We start from the raw sequence: 22,545 nt of genomic DNA on the forward strand, positions 1-22,545 counted from the left end.
CTGGTTCTTACATTCTTTCTGTCCCCTCTTCTGAGATGTTTCCTAAGCCTTGAAGGTGGTGATACAAATGGCCTGTTGAGAGCTGTTGCTCTTTTCTTTTCTTAGAGGGGAATCTGGATTTCTCTCTAACTTCAGTCACAGACTCTGTTCTCTGACATCTCAAACCCTAAGTCTCCAGACACTGACCAGCTGCTTCCCCAAGGTTAGAATATGTACTTGGTGTAAAAGGCAATAGACCTGAAGCTCAACCTGGCACACACTGTCTTCACAGATGGACCTCTGTCTTCCTCATTGCCGTGTGCTTCCTCACCAGGCCTCCTGCAGTCTTCCCACATGGGTACAGTACAGAGGTTTAGTCAGGAATTGATTGTAGCTTACAGTCAGGTTATGGGGCTCACTTTCATTGTGGTTTGTTGTTTTGAGTTTTGTTGTTGTTGTTTCTTAAAAGGGTCTCCTGCTAAATGTGCAAAAATTTTATTGTGCTTCCTGGTCCTGACCACAAGACAGTCAGACTCCCCCTTTCCCCCAACTCTCCTCTAGTAGGGAGCCTATTTTATGCCCTCAGGCAACATTTTTTTTTTAAGTGCAAATGAACATTTTATCACCTCTGGTCTCCATCTTTCAAAGTTAAACCTTCCTCTAGCTTCTATATTCTTCTGAATTCTTTCCAATTCCTTTATGCTCTTTTTCTTTAAAAAATTTTCTTTATCATTATTATCTGTGAAGGTTCAGGAGACCACTTCACTCTGCCATCATCACTGGAATTCCTCCTGTGGGATGGATTTCAAAATATTAAAGATCTAATATGTGGAAAGCCAAAATAGATCTGGGATTTGGGGAAAATGAGTCTGAGGTAACAGCAGTGTTTGAAGCCTGAGTGAAAGCTGATTGTACACTAATGTCAAAAACTAAGATGAATACAGGGAAATAATGGGCAAGTTATATTACAGACATCGAATCTACAACACCTCTGGGAAATGGCAATAAAGACTCAGATTTGGATTCAAGTTCCCAGACAGTAGCTGAGGCCACAGAAAAGGAAAACTACAATAAAAGAACATATGAAGCCAGGCATGGTGGCACACACCTTTAGTCCCAGCACTCTTGGAGGCAGAGGCAGGGGGATCTTTGTGAGTTCAAGGCCTGCCAGTTCTACAAAATGTAGCCAAGGCTACACAGAGAAAACTAAAAATAAATAAGTGAACAGATAGATAAATGAAAGACATATGAGCAAAGGAAATAAAATTCAAAACAGAATTTGGGAATGCCAATGCATGAAATGACTCCAATACAAAGATGCCATTGTCAGTTTTGTTTTTCTATGTAGACCTGACTATACTGGAACTTACTTTGTAGACCATGCTGGCCTCAAACTCACAAAGATCCACCTGTTTCTGACTCCCAAATGCTGGAATTAAATGCATGTGCCACCACGTCACCATGTCAAATTATCAAAATTGTTTAAAAAGCATGAGAAAAGCCAGATTTGGTGGCATACACCTATAATCCCAGATTTGGGAGATAGAGGCAGGAAACTCATGACTCTGACAGCAGCCCAAACTACAGAAGACCCTATGTCAACACATACACAGTGGACTTCTCCTTCTAGTCAAGCTAGAATAAATGATAAGTGAGAGACCAAAAGATTAAAAATCAGCAGCTATTATTATTAAAGTTTAAGGCCTGAACTAAGGCTGGATGGAGAAGTCCAGGAATGCCCTGAGGGGAAGAACCCGCCTTACTGCATTCTTTCCCCACCCACTAGAGATACAGTTGCTAGGAAACTGGCCCATCCCCCTAGGGAGGCAGAGGCAGGCATCTCCATGATTTCAAAGCCACCCTGGTCTACTTAGGAGTTCCAGGACAGCCAGAGCTACAAAATGAGACCCTGTCTCAAAAAACCAAAAACAACACAACAAAAGATCAAATTGTTTTTCAAATGGTTTGGTCACATGCCAGAGCAAAGCGCATGAATGCTACAGTGAGTGGCACCAAGTCACCAGCAACCTCCTACGCAAACTTGTAATAGCAAGTGCCTCACTTATAGCCAGACATGGAGATGTAAGAGGTAAGTTCTGGCACAGGGAAAAGTCTCAATCCAATTTAAACTGATTCTGGGCAGAGAAGAGTAAAATGATAGTTTTGCAAGCCTGATGATCTGAGTTCAGATCCCAGAGCTCAACTCCATGAGGTTATCCTCTGACTACCACAGACACTGGTATATACATGCCCCCTACTTCACATCACACACACATGCACACATATATACACACCACACCACATACACATTAATAATAATTTTCAGAAATTAATTAAAAATTAAAAAAAAAAAAAAACTGATCCAGGCTGGTGTTATATAGTTCAGTGGTAGAGACCTAATCCAGCATATGTGAGGCCCTGGATTCCTACCCTAGCACTGGGCCTGTCAACCAACCACAGACTAACTTCTGAACCTATGATCTATAAGAAACCTTTATTATTCATAATTTGATTAGCTCAAGCATTCAGTGATATGGTGATAGCAGACAGTCCCTGGCTATGCCTAATTTATGTATTAAGCTCCATAGTAAGTATGTTCATATAGTAAGATAATGTAGTTTATACAGGGTTTGGTATTTCTGACAGACTAGAAGGAAGCTACTACTATATTCAGTAAGTATACAGAAGGCAAGCTTCTGGAAATGACTACTTCAATGTCTAAGATGAAAAATGCACTGTGGTGATTTTTCTTTGTATAGTTTTGTTTGTTTGTTTTTGTTTTTGTTTTATGAGATAAAGTCTCTTATAGCCCAGGCTGGCCTTGAATTCATGAAGTAGTGAAGGATAACCTTAAACTCTTTATCCTCTTGTCTCCACTTCCCAAGTGCTGAAATTATGTGCATTACGCCTGGCTTTTCACTGTGGTGAGTTAATGACAGGTTTGGAAAGTGTAGAGAAATTTTGAAGAATTTTATATAGAAAGTATTCAACTAAAACAAGAGAAGAAAAAATAGACTAGAAAGAAATGAACAAAGCATTAGTAAACTGAAACAGACCCAAGTTGTTGCCCAAGTTTGTAAACAGAGTTATCAAAGGGCAGACAGGAAAGGCGGGCAACACACGTCTCAAGAAACACCGTCAACTATTTTCCAAGCTAAAAAGCAGCAAGCCCACATCTAGCATAGAGTGCAACAAGCCCCAAGCATAACATTACTCAAGAATAGCTACTGAAATGCTTACAATGGTGCCAAAGAGAATTTCATCTAAGCACCCAGAGAAATAAGACAAGCATATATACTCAGGAATACTTAAGATTCTAGAAACATGCAAACTAAGATATTACTACACTTAAGAGGGCACCCTGTTCTTGCAGAGGAGTGGCGTTCAATTCCCAGCACACGTCAGGGAGCTCACAACCACCTACAACTTAAGCTCTAGGGAATCTGATGTCTCTGCCTTCCATGGACACCCATACCCTCATGAACACACACCCCAATTCACATAATAAAACTAAATATTTTTTAAAGTGCTGAAAGTAAGATTCAACTTGGTCAAGATTTAAGCAATGAAAATACTTTAATAAAGGTGAAATAACAGAATTTAATGTAAAGATCTATACTATATAGTTTACAACAATCATTGTAACTATACCACAAAGAACTTTACCAGGCACTGCAGCGCCCTCAGAAGGCTGAAGCTATGAGCTCAAGGCAATTCTAGGAAATACAAAAAGACCCTGTTTCAAAAACAGGATGGGGAGGGGGCTGGAGAGATGGCTCACAACCATCTAGAATGAGATCTGCATACACAGTAAACGATAAATCTTTAAAAAAGGTGGGGGAGAGAGAAGAGGAGGTAGAGACAGAGAAAAAAATAAATAAGTCTCAAATTAGTGATCTTACATTAAATCTTAAAAAATAAAAAGCAAATGGAGTCAAAGAAGTGCAATAATAAAAATCAGAGTAGAAACCAGCCAAGCGGTGGTGGTATACACCTTGAAGGCTAGCAGCACTTGGGAGGCAGAGGCAGGCAGATCTCTAGGAGTTCAAGGTCAGCCTGATCTACAGAGCAAATTTCAGGACAGCCAGGACTATACAGAATAGCCCTACCTCAAAACAAACAAACAAATAAACAAACAAATAAGTAAAATAAAGCAAACAAACAAAATTAGGGTAGAGGGCTGGCGAGACGGCTCATTGGTTAAAAGCACCAGCTGTTCTCCCAAAGGGGCAGGTCCCCAGTACCCACAAGACAATTCACAAACTACGTAACTTCAATTCCAGGGGGCCCTGCTGATATAATGTTCTTTTGGAATGTATACACCTTACCCTTGTTTATTCAAATGCTGATTTCTCTCTCCCACTATCTGGTTTCAATCCAGACATTGCATTGTGATACTTATTCTTAGCATCACCTGTCTCAGGTTTGTGTAAACATGCCACCATTTGTTCTCTAAATTGTCAATTAAAACAACCAGCCACAATGTTGAGCAATGGAGAGGATAGGGTGGGACATCCAGCTTCAGAGTGGGAGGAGGGGAAGGAAGCAGGAGGAAAGGAAGGAGTAGGAGGGAGAGGGGAGAGCCAGAGGAGAGGAAGGAGTAAGAGGGAGAAAAGGAACAGAAGCTGGGGGAGGAGAAGCTGGGAGAGAGGTCCTGGAACCAAGTGGAAAAATGAACTAAAAGCAAGTATAATGGGTGACTCTGAATGGTAGGAACTATGTGGACTTGGAGGTTTAGGATGGAATAACTATTGCCCAGCATTGTGTTCTAGGTTAACAAAATAAATCCTAGTCTCTGTGTGGTGATTTGGTTATACAGCTGTTTAGGATTAACCATGGCTTTACTAAACAATATATCAATAGTAAATATTAATGTCGAAATACAATAGGGCCCCAACATCTTCACACAGACATATATGAAGACAAACCATCAATGCACATAAAATAAACTATACAAAACGAGACTGGAAAACAAAGAATCCAGAAAAAAAAATGAATGAAATCAAACAGCAGAATAAAGCAAGGAAAAAAATTGCGGGGGGGGGGGGAGTGAGTCACACAGGGTTTCTCTGTGTAGCCCTGGCTGTCCTGGACTCACTTTTGTAGACTAGACTGGCTTCAAACTCACAGAGATCCACCAGCCCCTGCCTCCCTGAGGGCTGGGTTTATAGGTGTGTACCACCACACCTGGCTGAAAATAGAAATTATTAATATCAGCCAAGGCTACACAGAGAAACCTTGTCTTGAAAAACAAAAACAAACAAACAAAAAATCCCAACACCAATAACAATATGGGAGCTGGAGTGATGGCTCAGTGGGAACAGGCACCTTCTTCTGGCCTTCTCTTGAAAATAACTCAAGACTCAGAAAATAAAACACATTTCCCCTGTCCTCCAAAGCTCTGCTTCCAGGACATCACCAATGGGCATGCCCACTTTGAAGGGCTTTACTTTACTCCTGATTATATCACAGACAATCATCCTGCTGCCCCAGATCTTCACAGCCCTATGTATGCATCCTTTTCAGCACCGCCACTGTCCAAGCTCAGTCTCTTCAGATACAGGGGTTTGGTGAGGTGCTGGGGATATAGCTCGGTTTCTAGAGTGCTTCACTAGCACTCAAGGGGCCCGAGGTTTTAATGCCCAGCAACATATAAACTGGGTGCAGGGGTGCACACCCATAATCTCAGAACTGTAAAAGGATTATAAATTCAAGGTTATCCTTAGCTACATCCTTCAAGGGCAGCATGAGATGTTAATTAAGAAAGAAAACAAACCTGAGTGGTGGTGATGCATCTCTTTAATCCCAGCACTTGGGAGGCAGGAGCAGGCAGATCTTCATGAGTTCAAGGACAGCCTGGCCTATATAGTAAATTCCAGGACAGCTATATAGTGATACTCTGTCTTTAAAAAAGAAGAGGAGGAGAGGAGAGAGGAAAAAAGAAGGAAAAAGTAGGAGTTATATGTATCAGGAAAGCAAGAGGGGACTATTTTGGAGGTAGAAAAGGGACCAGCAAGAGGTAACAAGGGAGGAGTAAAATAAGAACAAGGTGTGTGTGTGTGTGTGTGTGTGTGTATTTATTCCTCTATTCCCATAACTCAGGAGGCAGCAAGCAGGTCTTGGTGAGTCTGAGGCCAGCCTTATCTACATAGTAAATTCCAGGCAAAACAGAGCTACATAGTAAGAAGGAAAGATACATGTGTGAAAATGTCACGGGTCAAGGTGGCGTCTACCTGTAATTCCAGCAATGGGAGGCAGAGGCTATAAAGTCAAAGTCAGCCTGGCTCATAGTGAATTCCAGGACAGGGTTTTATGGCAAGACACTATCCAGAGAGGGAGAGAGAATGAATAAATACAAAACAAACAGAATCCTGTCATTGTGCACAGGTGCACAGAGCTGTTTCTTTAGGAGTCACTGCTCAAGATTAGATTCCCAGAAGTAGAAAACTGCAAGCTTTTTAAAGTTAGCGTTTTAGTTTTAAAGAAATAGCTCATCATTTATTTATTTGTGTATTTCTTTATAAGGGAATAAGAGAAGGAAACGTGTAACAAATTATTTTACTTCAAAAAAAATTATGAAATAATACTGAAATGTGTGGGGACACGATAGAAGGTAGGCTGACACAGCCATCTAAAAAGGTTCCAATTTTGAACAAATTTTATTCAGCAGTTCTATGGAATAAATGTCTGTGCACACTCCAAATTGTATATTGAAGTCTTAACCCCTCAAGGAGATGGTATTTAGGACATGAGGCCTTTGAGAGGTGAGTTCTACCCTTCTAAAACAGGCTTATGGAGTCTGTTTGCCTCTTCCACCATGTGAGGGGAAGCAAGCACCTATGAGGAACTGGTTCTTCACTGAATATCTGATCTGCTGACACCTTCATCTTGAGCCTCTAGAACTGTAAAAAAGAAAATTCTGTTGTTCATAGTCACGCTGTTTGTGACAACAGACTAAGACAATGAGGGAGCTAACACAGTTTCTCTGCTTGCTCACAGCAAAGCAGAATATTAAAGATGCTTTTAGGACAACTATGAGGTAGGGGAAAATGAGAAGTGCTGTGGTTCAGAAACTAAGGCTTTGAGAAAGGAAGCTGAGCAGCAGAGATCTCTGTCATTCCACACAAAACAAGGGAGCAGGCTGCCCAATTTTTCTGGTAATGTAATAAGCCTTTTCTACCGGATTACAGTGGGGAGATGGGATGCTTAGAGGTCTACATGCAGGGACAGTACAAGAGAGTCTAAATGAGGCAGAGAGACCCACACAAACTATCCTAGTCAGAGGCCAAGAAGGGGACCTAGGGCTATACATATTTAAAAAAAAATGGTAAAGATTGTTAGCTTGTCTGCTAGGTAACTAAGTTAGAAGTTGAAGAAAGCTAGGCCCCAAGGGATTCCAAATTTATCAGAGTAATAACCAGAAGAATAAACGAACTCTTGGCAATTATTTTACAAGTCTAAAGGATTTAGAAAAAAATTAAAAATACAAACCAAAGGAAAGCAAGCAGAAAACCACGGAGAGCTGAGGCGGGGCATGACAAAACAACAAAGGAACTCACGAATTGCTAGAAAAGCTGTCCTTGGTTATTATGTAAGTTGTTCTTCTGCCCACACCCCATTCCTTATCTTCTGATAAACTCAGGCTTTACAAGGCCTCCCTCAGCACAGGAGTTCTCAGGAGAAGCAAGCAACAGACAGCTGTGCAGATGAAAGGCTTGTAGAAGCTGCACTGCTTCAACCAGTGACGGGAATGGGAATGACCATGGCACAGAGAACACCTGAGTCTTCCTAAAGCCAAACTGTCATTCATGTGGGCCTTCCTTCCTGGCCTCCTTCACAAAGCAGGACTGGCAGCAGCTAATTACCAGGGGCAGAGAACCAGGTGCACAGTGCTTGTTCCAGGACCCAATTAACCAGCCTCCTTGCTCCTTCTGCCGCAACTGCAGCTCAGAGGCTCATAACACACAGTACAGTACTCAAGCCAAGCAAGACTAATTTTACCTCTTTTAAACGGAGAAAAGGAAATTATTGGCACTCCCCACTTCAAAAATGTGGACCGTCCACAGCATCTGCCTTGGGCATCATAGGTACATGTTTCCAAAGGAATGAACAATTCATCCTGACAAGCCAGTGACTTTACAGTGTTACCGGCATTTCAGCAAAGACCACAGCAATGCAGGCTACAGTTTCTCCCATCTTTGGATGCAGTTGTTTGAGCTACCTCGATGAAAACAGAATAAACTAGAAACCACTGGTGCTGGCCAGTCATCGCTGACAAAAACTACTTTTCCTTATTACTTAAACAGAAGTTTGAACTCTCAAGTTGTCTCCTCAAAGAAATGCCTGCCAGTTAAATACATGGAGTGCACAGGTAACTTTACCAACTTCCAGAACTTTCCATGGCCTTGAGGGTAAGCATGAAGCTCCTAAGACTAGCATAAAACTCTAGCAGAGCTTTATGGCTCTGAAGTCCTCCTGTGAAATCAAACTCTGCAATGTCTCTGTGCAGTACTTCCTGCAGCAAAGACCTATTCCTACTCCCAAGTTCATGTGCAGCAGTCCTCCTTCATGTCCACCTACTCCATCAGACCACAGAGCTCCAGAAATGCTGTTCAGTAACAGCAAACTCTGTGCCACTGACACAGGTAAACAAGAGGGAAAAATAAGTCTCCAGCCAGCATAAGCCCAGGTCTTCCATCCAGCATGCAACTGCATCTCGTAAAGCCCAGGTTCTGCTTTCACCGTCTTCCAGAAGACTGTGGAAGCCTCCTGTATCTTCAGTCTCACTGATCCATTTCTAGTTAGCCTGTGCTGCCCTTACCATGCCTTTTGCAAACTGCCACTCTTCCACCCTTCTGTAAATACATCTTCCTGCCAATCTGCTGGACTCATTTCAACGCCTATCACAGCTGTCACCCCAGCTCACTCATCACGCCTACTTTCCGCACGGTGTTGACATCTGGCTTTCAAATCCCCTCCTCATCGAAGGTCCTGCCTCAGGAGTAAGAGGGTTCCAAGAATAGACTCTGGGTGGACTCACACTGCCCAGGTCATAAACTAGCAGGGTGGCTAGGTTTTTTCCTCCCCCTTTGTCTCTTCTCTCTAACAGGGAGAGTAACAATACTGTGTAAGACTGCTATGTGGCTTGAAAATAGAATATGTAAAGGGCATGGAATGTTACCTGGCACCCAGGAAGTGCTCAGTGAACATTAGCTGCTGCTGTTCACACCACCATGTTAAAGACCATCTCAGGGGATGGAGATGGCTTAGCAGTTAAGAGCACCAGCAGCTCTTCCAAATGACCTGGGTTCAATTCCCAGCACCCACATGGCAGCTCACAACTGTCTGTAACTGCAGTTGCAGAGGATCTGACACTCTCACATAGACATGTATACAATCAAAACGCCAATACACATACAATTTTTAAAAAATAAATAAATCATTAAAGACCATCTCAGTTCCCACAAGAACAACTCACTAACGTGTTGAGGCTTCCTGAGCTCTTTGAGTTCTTGTCTCCAACAGCATCTCCATTATACTTCAGCAATGTCTTGCACAGCTATATTTCAGATCCTGTTACTATCACAACTTCTATAAACCCAACCTAACTTCAAACATCCTACCCCCAGCCCTTCCCCATAGCCACACTGTTTCCTCAATGTCTGCTGCAACCATGAAAACCTCTAAACATCAAGCTTTTGCATTTTACCTGCCAGCTCCTCCTATCTTTGCCTCCTTTCATAGCTTTTTTATTCTCTGTCATCTACTGCCTTGAAAACCTTGATTTCCATGCCCCAATTTCCTTTTGCACAAACCACCTAGCAAATTTCCTAACTTGGATGAGTCAAACTACCAGCCTTTTCCTGGTAGGGTTGCTGGGAGCTACTGAGAAGACTCATGTAACTGGAAAGATCAGTGGACTATTGCAAGTACCCGGTCTCCAGCTTCTAGGCTCCCTAGAAGAGTTCCTATTTCCTTCCCTAGTTTGCCATCTTCTGTCACAAAGGCTACTTCAGACCCTTACCACTCTTCCCAAACCCCTCATCTTCCTGCCTATTGTCCACCTACCATCACCCTATCTGTTTCTGCTTCCATTTTCCATAAATAATCTACCACTCTTCTGAAGAACCAAGAAATGACTTAAGAATTCCTTTTAGCAAAACTATAAATACCCACTTTAGAAATCCATGAAATCCTTCCTCCACATCACTATGAAGAAGTTATCCTGCTTATGGCTAATCCCATGCTTAAGGCTAATCCCATGTTCTATATTCCATACTACCTCCCCACTCCTACCCATCTTATAAGGCAGCTGGTCTAAAGTATGGTTCCTGGACCAGAGCACTAGTGATCCCTGGGAACTTAGAAGATAAAATTCTTAGGCCCCACTCTAAACCTGCAGACTCTAAAATTCTGGAGTTGGGGCCCAGGGATCTGTTTTGAACACAAACATCAAATAAAGCTGATAGTTGCTAAAGTTTGGTGACCCCAAGTCTAAGGCAATTATTTATCCTCTTTTCTATATCTTTCACTTACTTTGACTGATAGCAAAGCATCGTTCTAGCCTGAAGAGCCTACTCTATTGAGCTATATATATTTTGTCCTTTTCCAATACACTCAATGCACAGTGACATCTAACTAGAGCTGTCTGTCTTATCTGTGGTTTCACTTTCCATGGTTTAAGTAACTTCTGATCACTGCAATCCAAAAAAAGACTAAGTGAAAAATTCCACAAAATGAAAGCTATCTGGCACCATCGCTGGTCCAAGAACCTGTAGGTAGACAAGTCATAGGCCCTAGAGGAGAATCTGCTAGTATTTTTCTGCTAAATGGACATAGCATTAAACTGAATCCTAATGACTTACACTATACCCATAGATCCCTGCATCTCTTATCCTCATCAGAGAAGCTTCTATCTGCAGTAGTTGATAATTAACACTGAGACCCACAACTAGATGTAGAGAATAAGAAACTGCAGAATAGCCAGGCTAGGTGGTGCACACCTGTATCTCCAGCACTTGGGAGGGAGGGGCAAGTGAATCTGTGAGTTTGAGACCAGCCTGGTCTACAAAGCAAGTCCAGAACAGACAAGACTACACAGAGAAGCCCTGTCTTGAAAACAAAATAAAGAAATTGCAGGATGTTCAGCCTCAAATGGAACATATATACTATATTGTGTCCTCCAAAGGCTCAGAGAAAGGGGGGGAAGAAAGAATCTAAGAGCCAGATGTAACAGATGATTGTACAGAAATGGTGTGTATTCTACACACCAGGCCTGCTGCTCATGTGAATTCAGGTATGGCAACACACAGAAGACTTGTTCAACCACAGGCAAAGCAAATCCCAGCACTACAGAGGAGAGTTGGGCACTAAGTTCCACCCTAGCCAAGAAACTACTGGCAATTATTAGCTGCTGGGAGAGAAAAGGTCAGCTTTCTGTAATAGTGTGGGCCCTAAGAAATCATCCATGCTCTGGTAGAAGGCAAATAACACATTAAGAGTATTTGGGCAGCACAAGTTGGACTTGATAGGTGTTTTTTTGTTTTTGTTTTTTAACAACACAAATTGGTCACAATTCTCACTGCTTCACTGAAGGCTAGGCCCATTCTAGGGACCCCAGTTAAGACACCAGCCCATCATTCACTAACACTCCTTAAAGCCCATGTATGAAAGTGTTGTCTAATTGAGTGGCAGAAAAGGCAACAAATCAGAGAAGATTTAACAGAATAGGATACACCCAATTCTCATGAGAAGAGAGAGGAAAGGGAAGTTACTAAGAAGAAATGCAGAGGGAAAGAGGAGGCAGTTTTACCGGGACAGTGAAGGAGAGACAGGTTGCAAAGAGAGAACTCAGATGAAGACTAAAGGAACCAGAGAATGAGAAGGAGTCAGGAGATTTGAGCAGATTGCTTGAGTTAGTTGGAGGCCAAGCAGAGCAATTCAGGGGCCTAGAGAAAAGCCAGCTTGAATAAGTCAGCTGGGAGGAGTTTGAGTCAGAACAACTGAATTGAACTAGCCAGCCCAGAGCTCAGTAAAAACAAGAAAGGGTGAGCTTATTAAGCAGTAAGTCTCAGAGGCTGAAAACATTCTAGGCCTAGGTTAGATTATAAGGAGGCTAGAAGCTTCCAGGACTAGGCCTAGGTTAGCAGACAGAGCCAGTAAGCCTTCTAGACAACAATTGAATCAGTCGAATAAAAGTTCCTTTAGCACTAATTAAGAAGCAGACAAAGTGACAAACCAGAGAAAGATCTGAAAGAATAGGATATGCCCAACACTCATGAGAACAAAGAAAGAGAGGCAACTTAAGAAAGAGCAGAGCAGAGGGAGAGAAAGAAGAGGCGGTTTTACCAGAGAGTTTTACAGAGGCAAGTTGAAGACAGAACAATCTAGACACAGGTAAAGACAGAATGAGCCAGAGAATGAGAAGGAGCCAGAAGTTAAGAACAGATTTCTAGAGTTAGTTTAAGGCCAAGAAGAGCAATTCAGTCAGAAGTAAGAGAAGCCAGTTTGAATCTATCAGCTTGGAGAGGTATTCGAGCCAGAACAGCTCAGTTGAACTAGCCAGCCAGAGTTCAGAAAGAGCTAGAAAGGGTGAGCTTATTAAACAATAAGTATCAGAGCCTGAAAACATTCTAGGCCTAGATTAGATTGGATGGAGACTAGAAGTTTGCAGGACTAGGTCTAGGTTAGCAGACAGAGGTAGTAAGCCCCTGAAACAACAATTAGGCAAATAAAAGTTATTTTTTAAATTTATTTTTATTTTTAAATTTATTCAATTTATATCCCAATTGTATCCCCCTCCCACATCTCCTCCTGGTCTCACCCTCCCTTCCCTAGTCTACTGAAATCGGGAATCCTTCTCCCCTACCATCTGCCCCTAGCCTATCAAGTCTCATCAGGACTGCCTGGGTCCTCTTACTCTGTGGCCTGGCAAGGCTGCCCCAAGGTGGTGGTTGTGGGGAACAGTTATTTTTACACCTGAAGACTCCCTGATCACCAGAACCCAGGCCACTCAGGCCAGAAGACCAGAGAAGAAACAGAAACCAAGGGGAAAAAAAATCAAAAAAGCCGTCCCACAAAGATAAACTCTTTATAACCTACAGTAACCAAGCCCAGATGACTAGAGCCCAACATAAGAACATAATCAACAAGAGCCAGGGCAATATGGCACCACCAGAGCCCAGCTATTCTACAACAAGCCTCAGATATTCCAACATAGCTGAAGCATAAGAAAATGACCTTAGCCTATAATCCCAGCACTTAGAAAGACAGAGGCAGGTGGATCTCTGTGAGTTTGGGGCCAGCCTGGTCTACAAAGCACATCTAAGACAGCCAAGGCTACACAGAAAAACCCTGTCTCAAAGAAGAAAGAAAAGAAAAGAAAAAGAAAGAAAATTACCTTAAATCCAATCTTATGAAGAGGATAAAAGCCCTTAAAAAGGAAATGAATAAAACTGTAAAAGACCCGAAAATGGAAATAAAAGCAATAAAAAAAAATAATAAAAAACACAAATTGAGAGAATCCTGGAAATGGAAAATCTAAGTAAGCAAACAGGAAGTAAGACACAAGCATCACCAACAGAATACAAGAGATAGAAGGAAAATTCTCAGGCATAGAAGATACAATAAAAGAAATTGATACATTGGTCAAAGAATATGTTAAATCTAAAAAGTTCCTGACACAAAACATCCAGGAAATCTGGGACACTATGAAAGACCAACCCTAAGAATAATAAGGGTAGAAGAAGAAAAGTCCCAGCTCAAAGACCCAGAAGATATTTTCAACAAAATCACCTTAAGAAAGATGCATATAAGTGTACAAAAAGCATGCAGAACACCAAATAAATTGGACCAGAAAAGAAAGTCCCCTCACCACATAATAATCAAAACACTAAATGTACAGAACAAATAAAAAAATATTAAAAGCTGCAGGAGAAAAGGCCAAGTAACATATAAAGGTAGATCTAATAGAATTACACCTGACTTCTCAATAGAGACTCTAAAAGCCAGAAGGGCCTAGACAGATGTCTTGCAGACCTTAAGAGACCACAGATGTCAGCCCAGACTACTATACATAGCAAAATTTTCAACCACCATAAATGGAGAAAACAAGAAGGGAAATACACACCCAACCACCACCACCAACAACATCAAAATAATAGGAATTACCAATCATTGCTCATTAATATCTCTCAGCATCAATGGACTCGATTCCCCAATAAAAAGACACAGGCTAACAAAATGGGTTAAAAAACAGGACCCACCTATCTGTTGCATACAAGAAACACAGACTAGAGTGCATGGTTTTAAATGCTGTCAAGTGTCTGGGTAGTGGTGGCATATGCCTTTAATCCCAGAGCTTAGGAGGCAGAGGAAGATGAATCTCTGTGAGTTCAAGGCCAGCCTGGTGTACAGAGCAAGTTCCAGGACAGATGTGACTACACAGAGAAAACCTGTCTTGAAAAAAACCAAAAATGTATAAATAAAAAACAAAGAAAGAAAGAAAGAAAGAAAGAAAGACACCTCAATATCAAATATAGGCATTACCTCGGAGTAAAGGGTTGAAAAAATATTTTCCAAGCAAATGCACCCAAGAAGCAAGCTGGTGCAGTCATTGTAATGTCTAACAAAACTAATCAAAAGAAATGGGTAAGGACATAGTATATTCAAAGGAAAAACCCACCAAGATGACATCTCAATGCTGAACATGTATGCCCCAAATGAAAGTGCAACCCCATTTGTAAAAGAAACATTACTAAAGCTTAGATTATGTGTTGAATCCACACATTGATACTGAACGACTTCAGTACTGAACTTCCCACTCTCACCAATGGACAGGTCATCCAGACAGAACTAAATAGGACATAGTAGAGCAAACATTATTACTCAAATGGACCTAATAGATATCTATAGAACATTATACCCAAACTACAGAAGAATGTATCTTCCTCTCAGCACCTCACAAAACCTTCTCCAAAACTGACCATATACTCTGTCACAAAGCAAATCTCAACAGATACAAGAAAACAGAAATAACCCCCTGAATCTAATCAGAGCCCCATAGATTAAAGCTGGGCTTCAACAACAACAGAAACAATAGAAAGCCTACAAACTCACGAAGACTGAACAAATCTCTACTCAATGACCACTGGGTCAAGGAAGAAACAAAGAAAGAAATTAAAGATTTCCCAGAATTCATTGAAAAAGAATGTGCAACATACTTAAACTTATGGGACACAATAAAAGTGATGCTAATAGGAAATTTTATTGTACTAAGTGCCTTCACAAAGAAATTACTGAGATCTCAGACTGGCAACTTAACAGCATACCTGAAAGCTCTAAAACAAAAAGAAGCAAACACACCCAAGAAGGGTAAGCAATAATCAAACTCGGGGCTGAAATTAATAAAATAGAAAACAAAGAGAACAATACAAGGAATCAACAAAACCAAGAGCTGGTTCTTTGAAGAAATCAACAAGATAGACAAACCTATAGCCTAACTAACTAAAAGGCAAAGAGGTGCACCCAAATTAACATATTAACAAAATGAAAGGGGAACAAAACAACAGACAAGGAGGAAATTTAAAAAAAAAAAAATCAAAAAACTGTACTCTTAGAAAATCTAAAAGAAATGGCCAATTTTCTTGATAGATATCATTTACCCAAATTAAATCAAGATAAGATAAACAATTTAAATAAACCTATAACCCCTAAGGAAATAGAAGCAGTCATTAAAAGTCTCCCAACCAAAAAAAGCCCAGGGCCAAATGGTTTTAGCACAGAAATCTAACAGACTTTTAAAGAAGAGCTAATATCAATACTCCTCAAATTATTCCACAAAACAGAAATGAAAGGAACACTGCCAAATTCATCTTATAGGCCACACAATGGACTATTACTCAGCTGTTAAAAAAAAAAAATGACATTGCTGGGCACACACCTTTGATCCCAGTACTTCAGAGGCAGAGGCAAGCTGATCTCTGAGTCTGAGGACAGCCAGAGTTATACAGAGAAACCGTCTTGAAAAAAACAAAAACAAAAACAAAACCATGAAATTTTCAGGCAAATGTGGAACTAGGGAAAAAAAAAATCATTCTGAATGAGGTAACCCAGATCCAGAAAGAGAAACAGTATGTACTCACTTATAAGTGGATATCAGCTGTAAAATAAAGGATAACCATTCTACAATCCACAGACCCAGAGAAGCTAAGTAACAAGGAGGGCTCAAGGGGGGATGGGTGAATCTGTGAAGGGGAAAGAGAAGACAATTTGGGTGGATAGGGGATGGAAAAATGGGGTAGATATCACAGGTGGACCGGTGGCAGGTGGGAACAGGAACAGGAGGGATCAGGTTAGGGGAGGATGGAGGAAGAAAGTACTGGGAAAGACAACTAAATTGGCAGGGGGAGGAGGGGTCATCTCTGGAATGAGTTAGAAAACTAGTGCAATGGAAATTCCCAGGAATCTCTGACAGTGACCCTAGCTAAGACTCTTAGCAATGGGTTATACGGAGCCTGAACCAGCCATCTCCTCTAACCAAGCAAGACTTCTTGGAGGGACCGGGACACCAATCCAGCTACAAAACCTTCCATCTACAATTTGTCCTGCCTACAAGACATTCTGGGGTAAAGGTAGTGAAGAAATTGTGGAAGTGGCCAACCAATGTCTGGTCCAGCTTAAGACCCTTGCCGTGAGAGGGAGCCCTTTCCTGACACTGCCTGAATGGCAGGATCCAGAGACGGGATGGCCCGGAGACCTAGGATAGAACCTAGGATATGACTGGCAAGGAAAAAAAAGAAAAAAAGAAAAAGTCAATGAAATTATTCCTAATGATATTTTGCTATACTCATAGACTGGTGCCTAGCACAATTGTCATCAGAGAAGCTTCAACCATCAGCTGATGGAAACAGATGCAGAGACCCACAGAGGGAGCAGAATAATTGTAGAAGTCATAAGAGTCAAGGACAGACACCACAAGAAAACCCACAGAATCAACTAACCAGGGCTCATACGGGCTCACAGAAACTGAACTGCCAAGCAGAGAGCCTGCATGGGACTGACCTAGGCCCTCTGCACATATGTTACAATTGTATAGCTTTGTCTTCTTGTGGGACTCAAACAGTGGAAGCAGAGGCTGTCACTGACTCTGTTGCTTGCTTTTTGGACCCTTTTCCTCTACTGGGTTCCTCATTCAGCCTTAATAGGAGAGGAGGTACCTAATCTTACAGCAACTTGATATGCAATGGCTGGTTGAGATCCCTGGGAGACCTACCCTTTCCCGAAAAGAAACAGAGGAATAGATTGGAGGGCAGGCCAGGTAGAAGGAGAGGAGGGAGAAAAACTGCAGTTGGAATATAAATTAATTAATTAATTTAAATAAATAAACAAACAAAATTGGGCAGGTAGGAAAGTGGGGATAGACCTGGAAACAGTTGAGGGAGGAGTAAATATGATCAAAAATTTTAAAACTCAAAAACTAATAAAAAGTTTAAAAATAAAAAAATAAATGGTAAATTTCAGAAATGAACAATTTATAAGTTTTAAGTTCCATATTTCCTTATGATAAGCATCACAAAAGTCTCCTATCATTCTGTTTCATCTGACCTGGGACATAAATCTTGGTCTTCTCCAGTGTATCCATGCTGTACACACTTCCCAACAGCTACACAGTCAGGTACCAACCATATCAACTCTCTCACTATTTCGGACTTCTATACAAGTAACACATATTTTACTTAATTAATGCCCCAAAGCAAAAGAATAGTGATGCTAGGAATCTAGATATGCCAAAATATAAAAAAATAATTTTTAAAATTCCAAAGTGTTTCTTTCTAAGTGAAAATTCTCAATTTAATAATAATAAAGAATCCTAAATTGAGGACAACATTATGCAATCTACATTAATGCTGGGTGTGGTGGCACACGCCTTTAATCCCAGCACTCAGGGAGGCAGAGGCAGGTGGCTCTCTAAGAGTTCAAAGATGTCTGGTCCACAGAGTGAGTTCCAGGACAGCCAAGGCTACACAGAGAAACCCTGTTTCAAAAAACAAAAATAGAAGTAGAAGAGGAGGAGGAGAAGGAGATGGAGGAAGTGGAGGAAGAAAAGAAGAAAGGAAAGAAAGAAAGAAAGAAAGAAAGAAAGAAAGAAAGAAAGAAAGAAAGAAAGAAAGAAAGAAAGAAGGAAAGGAAGGAAGGAAGGAAGGAAGGAAGGAAGGAAGGAAGGAAGGAAGGAAGAGAAAGGAGAATGGGAGGGAGGGAGGAGGGCGGGAGGCGGGAGCTGGACAGGTGGCTCAGCAGTTGAGAGTATCTGTTTTTGCTGAGGACTAGGGTTTGACTTCTGTCCAGAACTTCTGTTCCAAGAGATCTGATGCCCCCACTTTGACCTCTGTAGGCACCAGGCACAGACATGGTGGACATATATACTATACATGTAGGCAGAAACTCACACAAGTGAAAAACAACAACAACAAAGAATGTGGTAACATGCAGCAGTCTAGACAACCAGTACTATTTTTGAGAGTCGACTGAGGTCCTCAGAACATACTTTCCTTGGATGAGGGAAAACTGCTGTCATTCCCTGTTTAAACTCTTTAAGGACTTCCCACTGCTCAGTGGGAGAGCCTGTGCCTAGCATGCATAGGGCTAGGTTCTGTTAATGCCATAATCACACGCCACTGGAAAGACAGCTTCATGTTTCAGTGTCCCCTGAGGACATGTCACACCAGCACACTTCTAATACTCATGCTCATGGTAGGTTTCCATAAATGGTTGTGGGCATATTAAACCATGAGTGGTGTTCTCTAATGCTTCAATGAAAGGTTTTCCTAAATAGTAAAGCTGGATTCCAATCCCTGACCTGCTGCTAATTAGCTGCATGATTGTGGTTCTCCTCCTGCCTAGGGGCTGTCTCCCACCAGCCCACGAAGTCAGGAGATGCATGGAGAAGAGAAACGTGCCTGGAATGGCTGGGGAGCTCTGAACAGGGATCACACACCCTGGGAACCCTGCAGGGAGCTACTTCAACTTTAATTCCAGAGAACTAAGGCTATATACCTCTTGGGGAGTGGGTGGGGCTCCAAGGATAAGTGTACCTAATTGGTTGGAACTAGGCACTTCAAGGATGCTCGATTTGCATTAAACTGGACACTCCTACCATATGAATGGAAACACAGTACCTAATTATCATGTAGGTGCGGGGAAGGGAGCGCTAGCAGGGAGCTGTGTCAAAGGCCGTAAATCAAATGTGGTTGGGGCATCTGTGTCTAAAGACACTCTCCAGATGAAGTCAGGCAGAGAGCAAGAGGCTCTGCTAGAAAGAGGGAGTCCTGCACCTTAACCCTGAGCTCAGAATGGCTATCCAGACTGGGAGAACTGCAACCTTGAACAGCAGGGTTCCTCCAACACATGATGACAAGCAAGATGTTTAACCTTCTTGGGCCTCAGTTTCCTCACTAGTAAAACGCAGCTAATAACAGCTACTTGAAAATATTACCATAAAAATGAAACAAAATTACATAGTATATGATTAGCACACACAGTGCCTAGCAAGTAGCAGCCTCCCCACTCTGGTTTCAACCTGACAGAGACAACTAGGACAAAACAAATACAAAAATAAGTCACAGTAATCAAGGCAGATTGAGCATAGAATGAGTCATTCCTTTTAATCATTTGCACAGGAAACAACAATGAAGAAACATAATAAGCAGAAAACACCCTGTTGGTAGCATGTCCCTTAGCATATAAGCTTAATGAGAATTCCCCCAGACATCTCTTGCTGATAGACTTCCTACATCCCAGCCCAGCAGGTCAGATCTTGGTCTACAGGATCTTGGTCCAATTCAGATTGGAACAGAAGCCAACTCATAAGAAACGTGTTTATAGGCAGGAGATGGAGGAGAAGCACTTGACTGCAGCTACACCAATCGGCTGTTTTGCAATCTGGCAGAAAACACTGCAAAACCATTGGTAGAGACTCACACCCACACAGCAGCACTTACCTGTAGCCAAGAACCAGTTTAGAACAGATAATGAGCAGCTTTCTGCTTTAACGAAAACAGTTGTCAGACCTGTATAAAATGAACATTCCTAGGACCTATGAAGAAACACCAGCCAGCTTTACACATACACCAGCTTGTGAGCAGCGGCCACAGCATCAACTCAATTTTTCATGCAAGGAAGAGGAAAAGCAGATTCAAGTTCTGCTCCTGGAAACCTGCTTACCTCTGCAGAGGCGTTGCGATTTGCAGCACCTGCTTCCTCGGAGTGATTCCCTTTAGAATGCTGTATCACTTCAGGTGTAGCCACTTCACTGAGATGATCTCTCTTCTGCCGATCCCTGAGTAAGCTCTGGTGGTCACTAGAGGGTACAGAGAGGGTAAGGGGAGCCCCGGGGAGGCTTTGCCTCTTCCATGATGTCCTGCCCCAGCTTAGCCTCAGAAGATGTGGTTCACCATCTTCAGGCAGAACGCCCAAATCATTTGCAGTTTGGGATTTTTGAAAAAATATCACCATGGAATTGGAAGAGTCTGTCCTAAAAGGCTGGCAGCTCTGCGACTTGCTGCAGTCGGCCTGAAAGCACATTCCTTCCAGCCACCAAAGAGCATGACAGGCAGAGTCCAGGCAGCAGGCAGCCCAACAGGCCTGGAAAGGCAGGCTTCCTTTAAGAAGCTGAAGGTGATTTTCTCCCCCAGTTCTCAAGCCAACTCCATAAAGAGTTTTCCCCTGATGGCATCTGCTCTCATTAGCATCTAAAAACAAAGAAGGAAAACACGTTAGGATGAAACCAGACAGAGATTACTATTCTATGAAGGGCCCAACTCTAGTATTTGAGGCTGTTCTGAAGAAAGTTTTGTTGTTGTTTTGTTTTATTGAGAGTTTTATTTATGTAGTTTTATCTCACTACATACCCTAGCTCACCTGGAACTCACTGTGTAGACCAGGCTGGCCTTGAACTCACAGAGATCTTGCCACCTGAGTGGGGATATTTGGCTAAACACAGGTTTTTAAGAGAGTAAGAAAAACAGTATATTGAGCCTGTGATCCCAGCACTCAGGGAGGCAGAGGCAAGTGGATCTCTGTGAGTTCAAAGTCAATCTGGACTACTAATCAACTCAAGGGCAGCCTGGGCTACACAGAGAAACCCTGTCTTGAAAAAGAAAAGAGAGAGAGAAAGAGGGAGAGAAAGAAAGAGGGAAAGAGAGAGAGAAAAAGACAGAGAGAAAGAGAGAGAGAGAAAGAAAACAGTCTATTGAGTAGAACAGAGGGAAAGGAAGCATTTTGTTTTCAGGACATTTTAGTTTATAAGAGAATTATTCCACATTCATGGAGGAGGCTCCCTTCTCAATGAGTTTCTGCCATGTAAAGCCTTTATAAAGAATCCCAACTTGGGAGTAGAGCGATGGTTCAGAGTTTAAGAACACTGGTTGCTCTTCCAGAGGTCCTGAGTTTAATTCCCAGCAACTGCATGGTAGGTAACTCACAAAGATCAATAATGAGATTTGGTGCCCTCTCCTGGCGTGCGGGTATATATGCAGACAGAACATTGTATACATCATAGATAAATCTTAAAAAAAAAAAAAAAATGAGTCCCAACTTTTGAAACAAGGTATAAAATAAAGCAAAACTTTACAAAGGACTTTTCTGATAAAAGCACATGGATTATGGAAAACAGAGTTCCCACACTTGAACTTCTACCTTCTTCCAAGGTGTATGTTAGGGACAATGGACTAAAGAACCAGAAGTATAGGTAGATGAACAAGCTGCAACATTTTCCTCATTGAACTAACAGCAACACAAGCTAAGTACTCCTGACTGCATGCAAGTAACAGATATAGATATATTCTAATCAGTCACATGATTTTGCATATCATGTCATCAGCCAAAGCACTGGTGAAAAGTACCAAAAATTTTAATCAAGAGAGAAATTATTCTAGCTAGATTTTCTGAATGACAACCCATACCATACCAAATAAATAAAGAAAAACATGCAATAGTGTCCTACTGTAGGTACTCTAGACAATAACATGATCCCAGATTCTCAATTGAACTATTTCAAGCATGTAATCGATCTTCATCATTACATCTGACAAAACTAGCTTTAAATAAAAGTTGTTTTAAGTTTGTCTTAGGGTTTCTATTGTTGGATGGAACACTGTGACAAAAAGCAACTTGGGAAGGAAAGGTTTATTTCATTCACAGGTCCACATAACAATTGATCAAAGCAGTGGGCAGGAACCCAAACAGGACAGAAACCTGGAGGCAGGAGCTGATGCAGAGGCCATGGAAGGGTGCTGCTTCCTGGCTTGTTCCCCAAGGCTTATTTAGTCTGCTTTCTTCCAGAGCCCAGGACCTCCAGCCCAGGAGCATCTCCATCCATAGTAGGCTGGGCCCTCCCCCTGAATGACTCATTACGAAAATGTCCCACAGGCTTGCCTGTCCACAGACCAATCTTTTCTTTTTTCTTTTTCTTTTCTTTTTTTGTTTTTTTGACACAGGGTTTCTCTGTGCAGCTCTGGCTGTCCTAGACTACTCTGTAGACCAGAGTGGCTTAAATTCACAGAGATCCAT

At 41.8% G+C, this 22,545-nt stretch overlaps 1 protein-coding gene across 4 annotated transcripts in view; it reads right to left on the reverse strand.

Annotated features, from left to right (window-relative positions):
• Kiaa0319l (KIAA0319 like) overlaps positions 1–22,545 on the reverse strand; it is a 94,011-nt gene that overhangs the window by 36,453 nt on the left and 35,013 nt on the right. For all 4 annotated transcript variants that reach the window (XM_021652541.2, XM_060379540.1, XM_021652542.2 and 1 more), the window contains exon 3: positions 20,200–20,726. In XM_021652541.2, coding sequence (XP_021508216.1) covers positions 20,200–20,726 — 527 coding nt within the window. The remainder of the gene's footprint in view (positions 1–20,199; positions 20,727–22,545) is intronic.

Source organism: Meriones unguiculatus, chromosome 3 (genome assembly GCF_030254825.1).
Source record: "Meriones unguiculatus strain TT.TT164.6M chromosome 3, Bangor_MerUng_6.1, whole genome shotgun sequence".
Lineage (NCBI taxonomy): Eukaryota > Metazoa > Chordata > Mammalia > Rodentia > Muridae > Meriones > Meriones unguiculatus.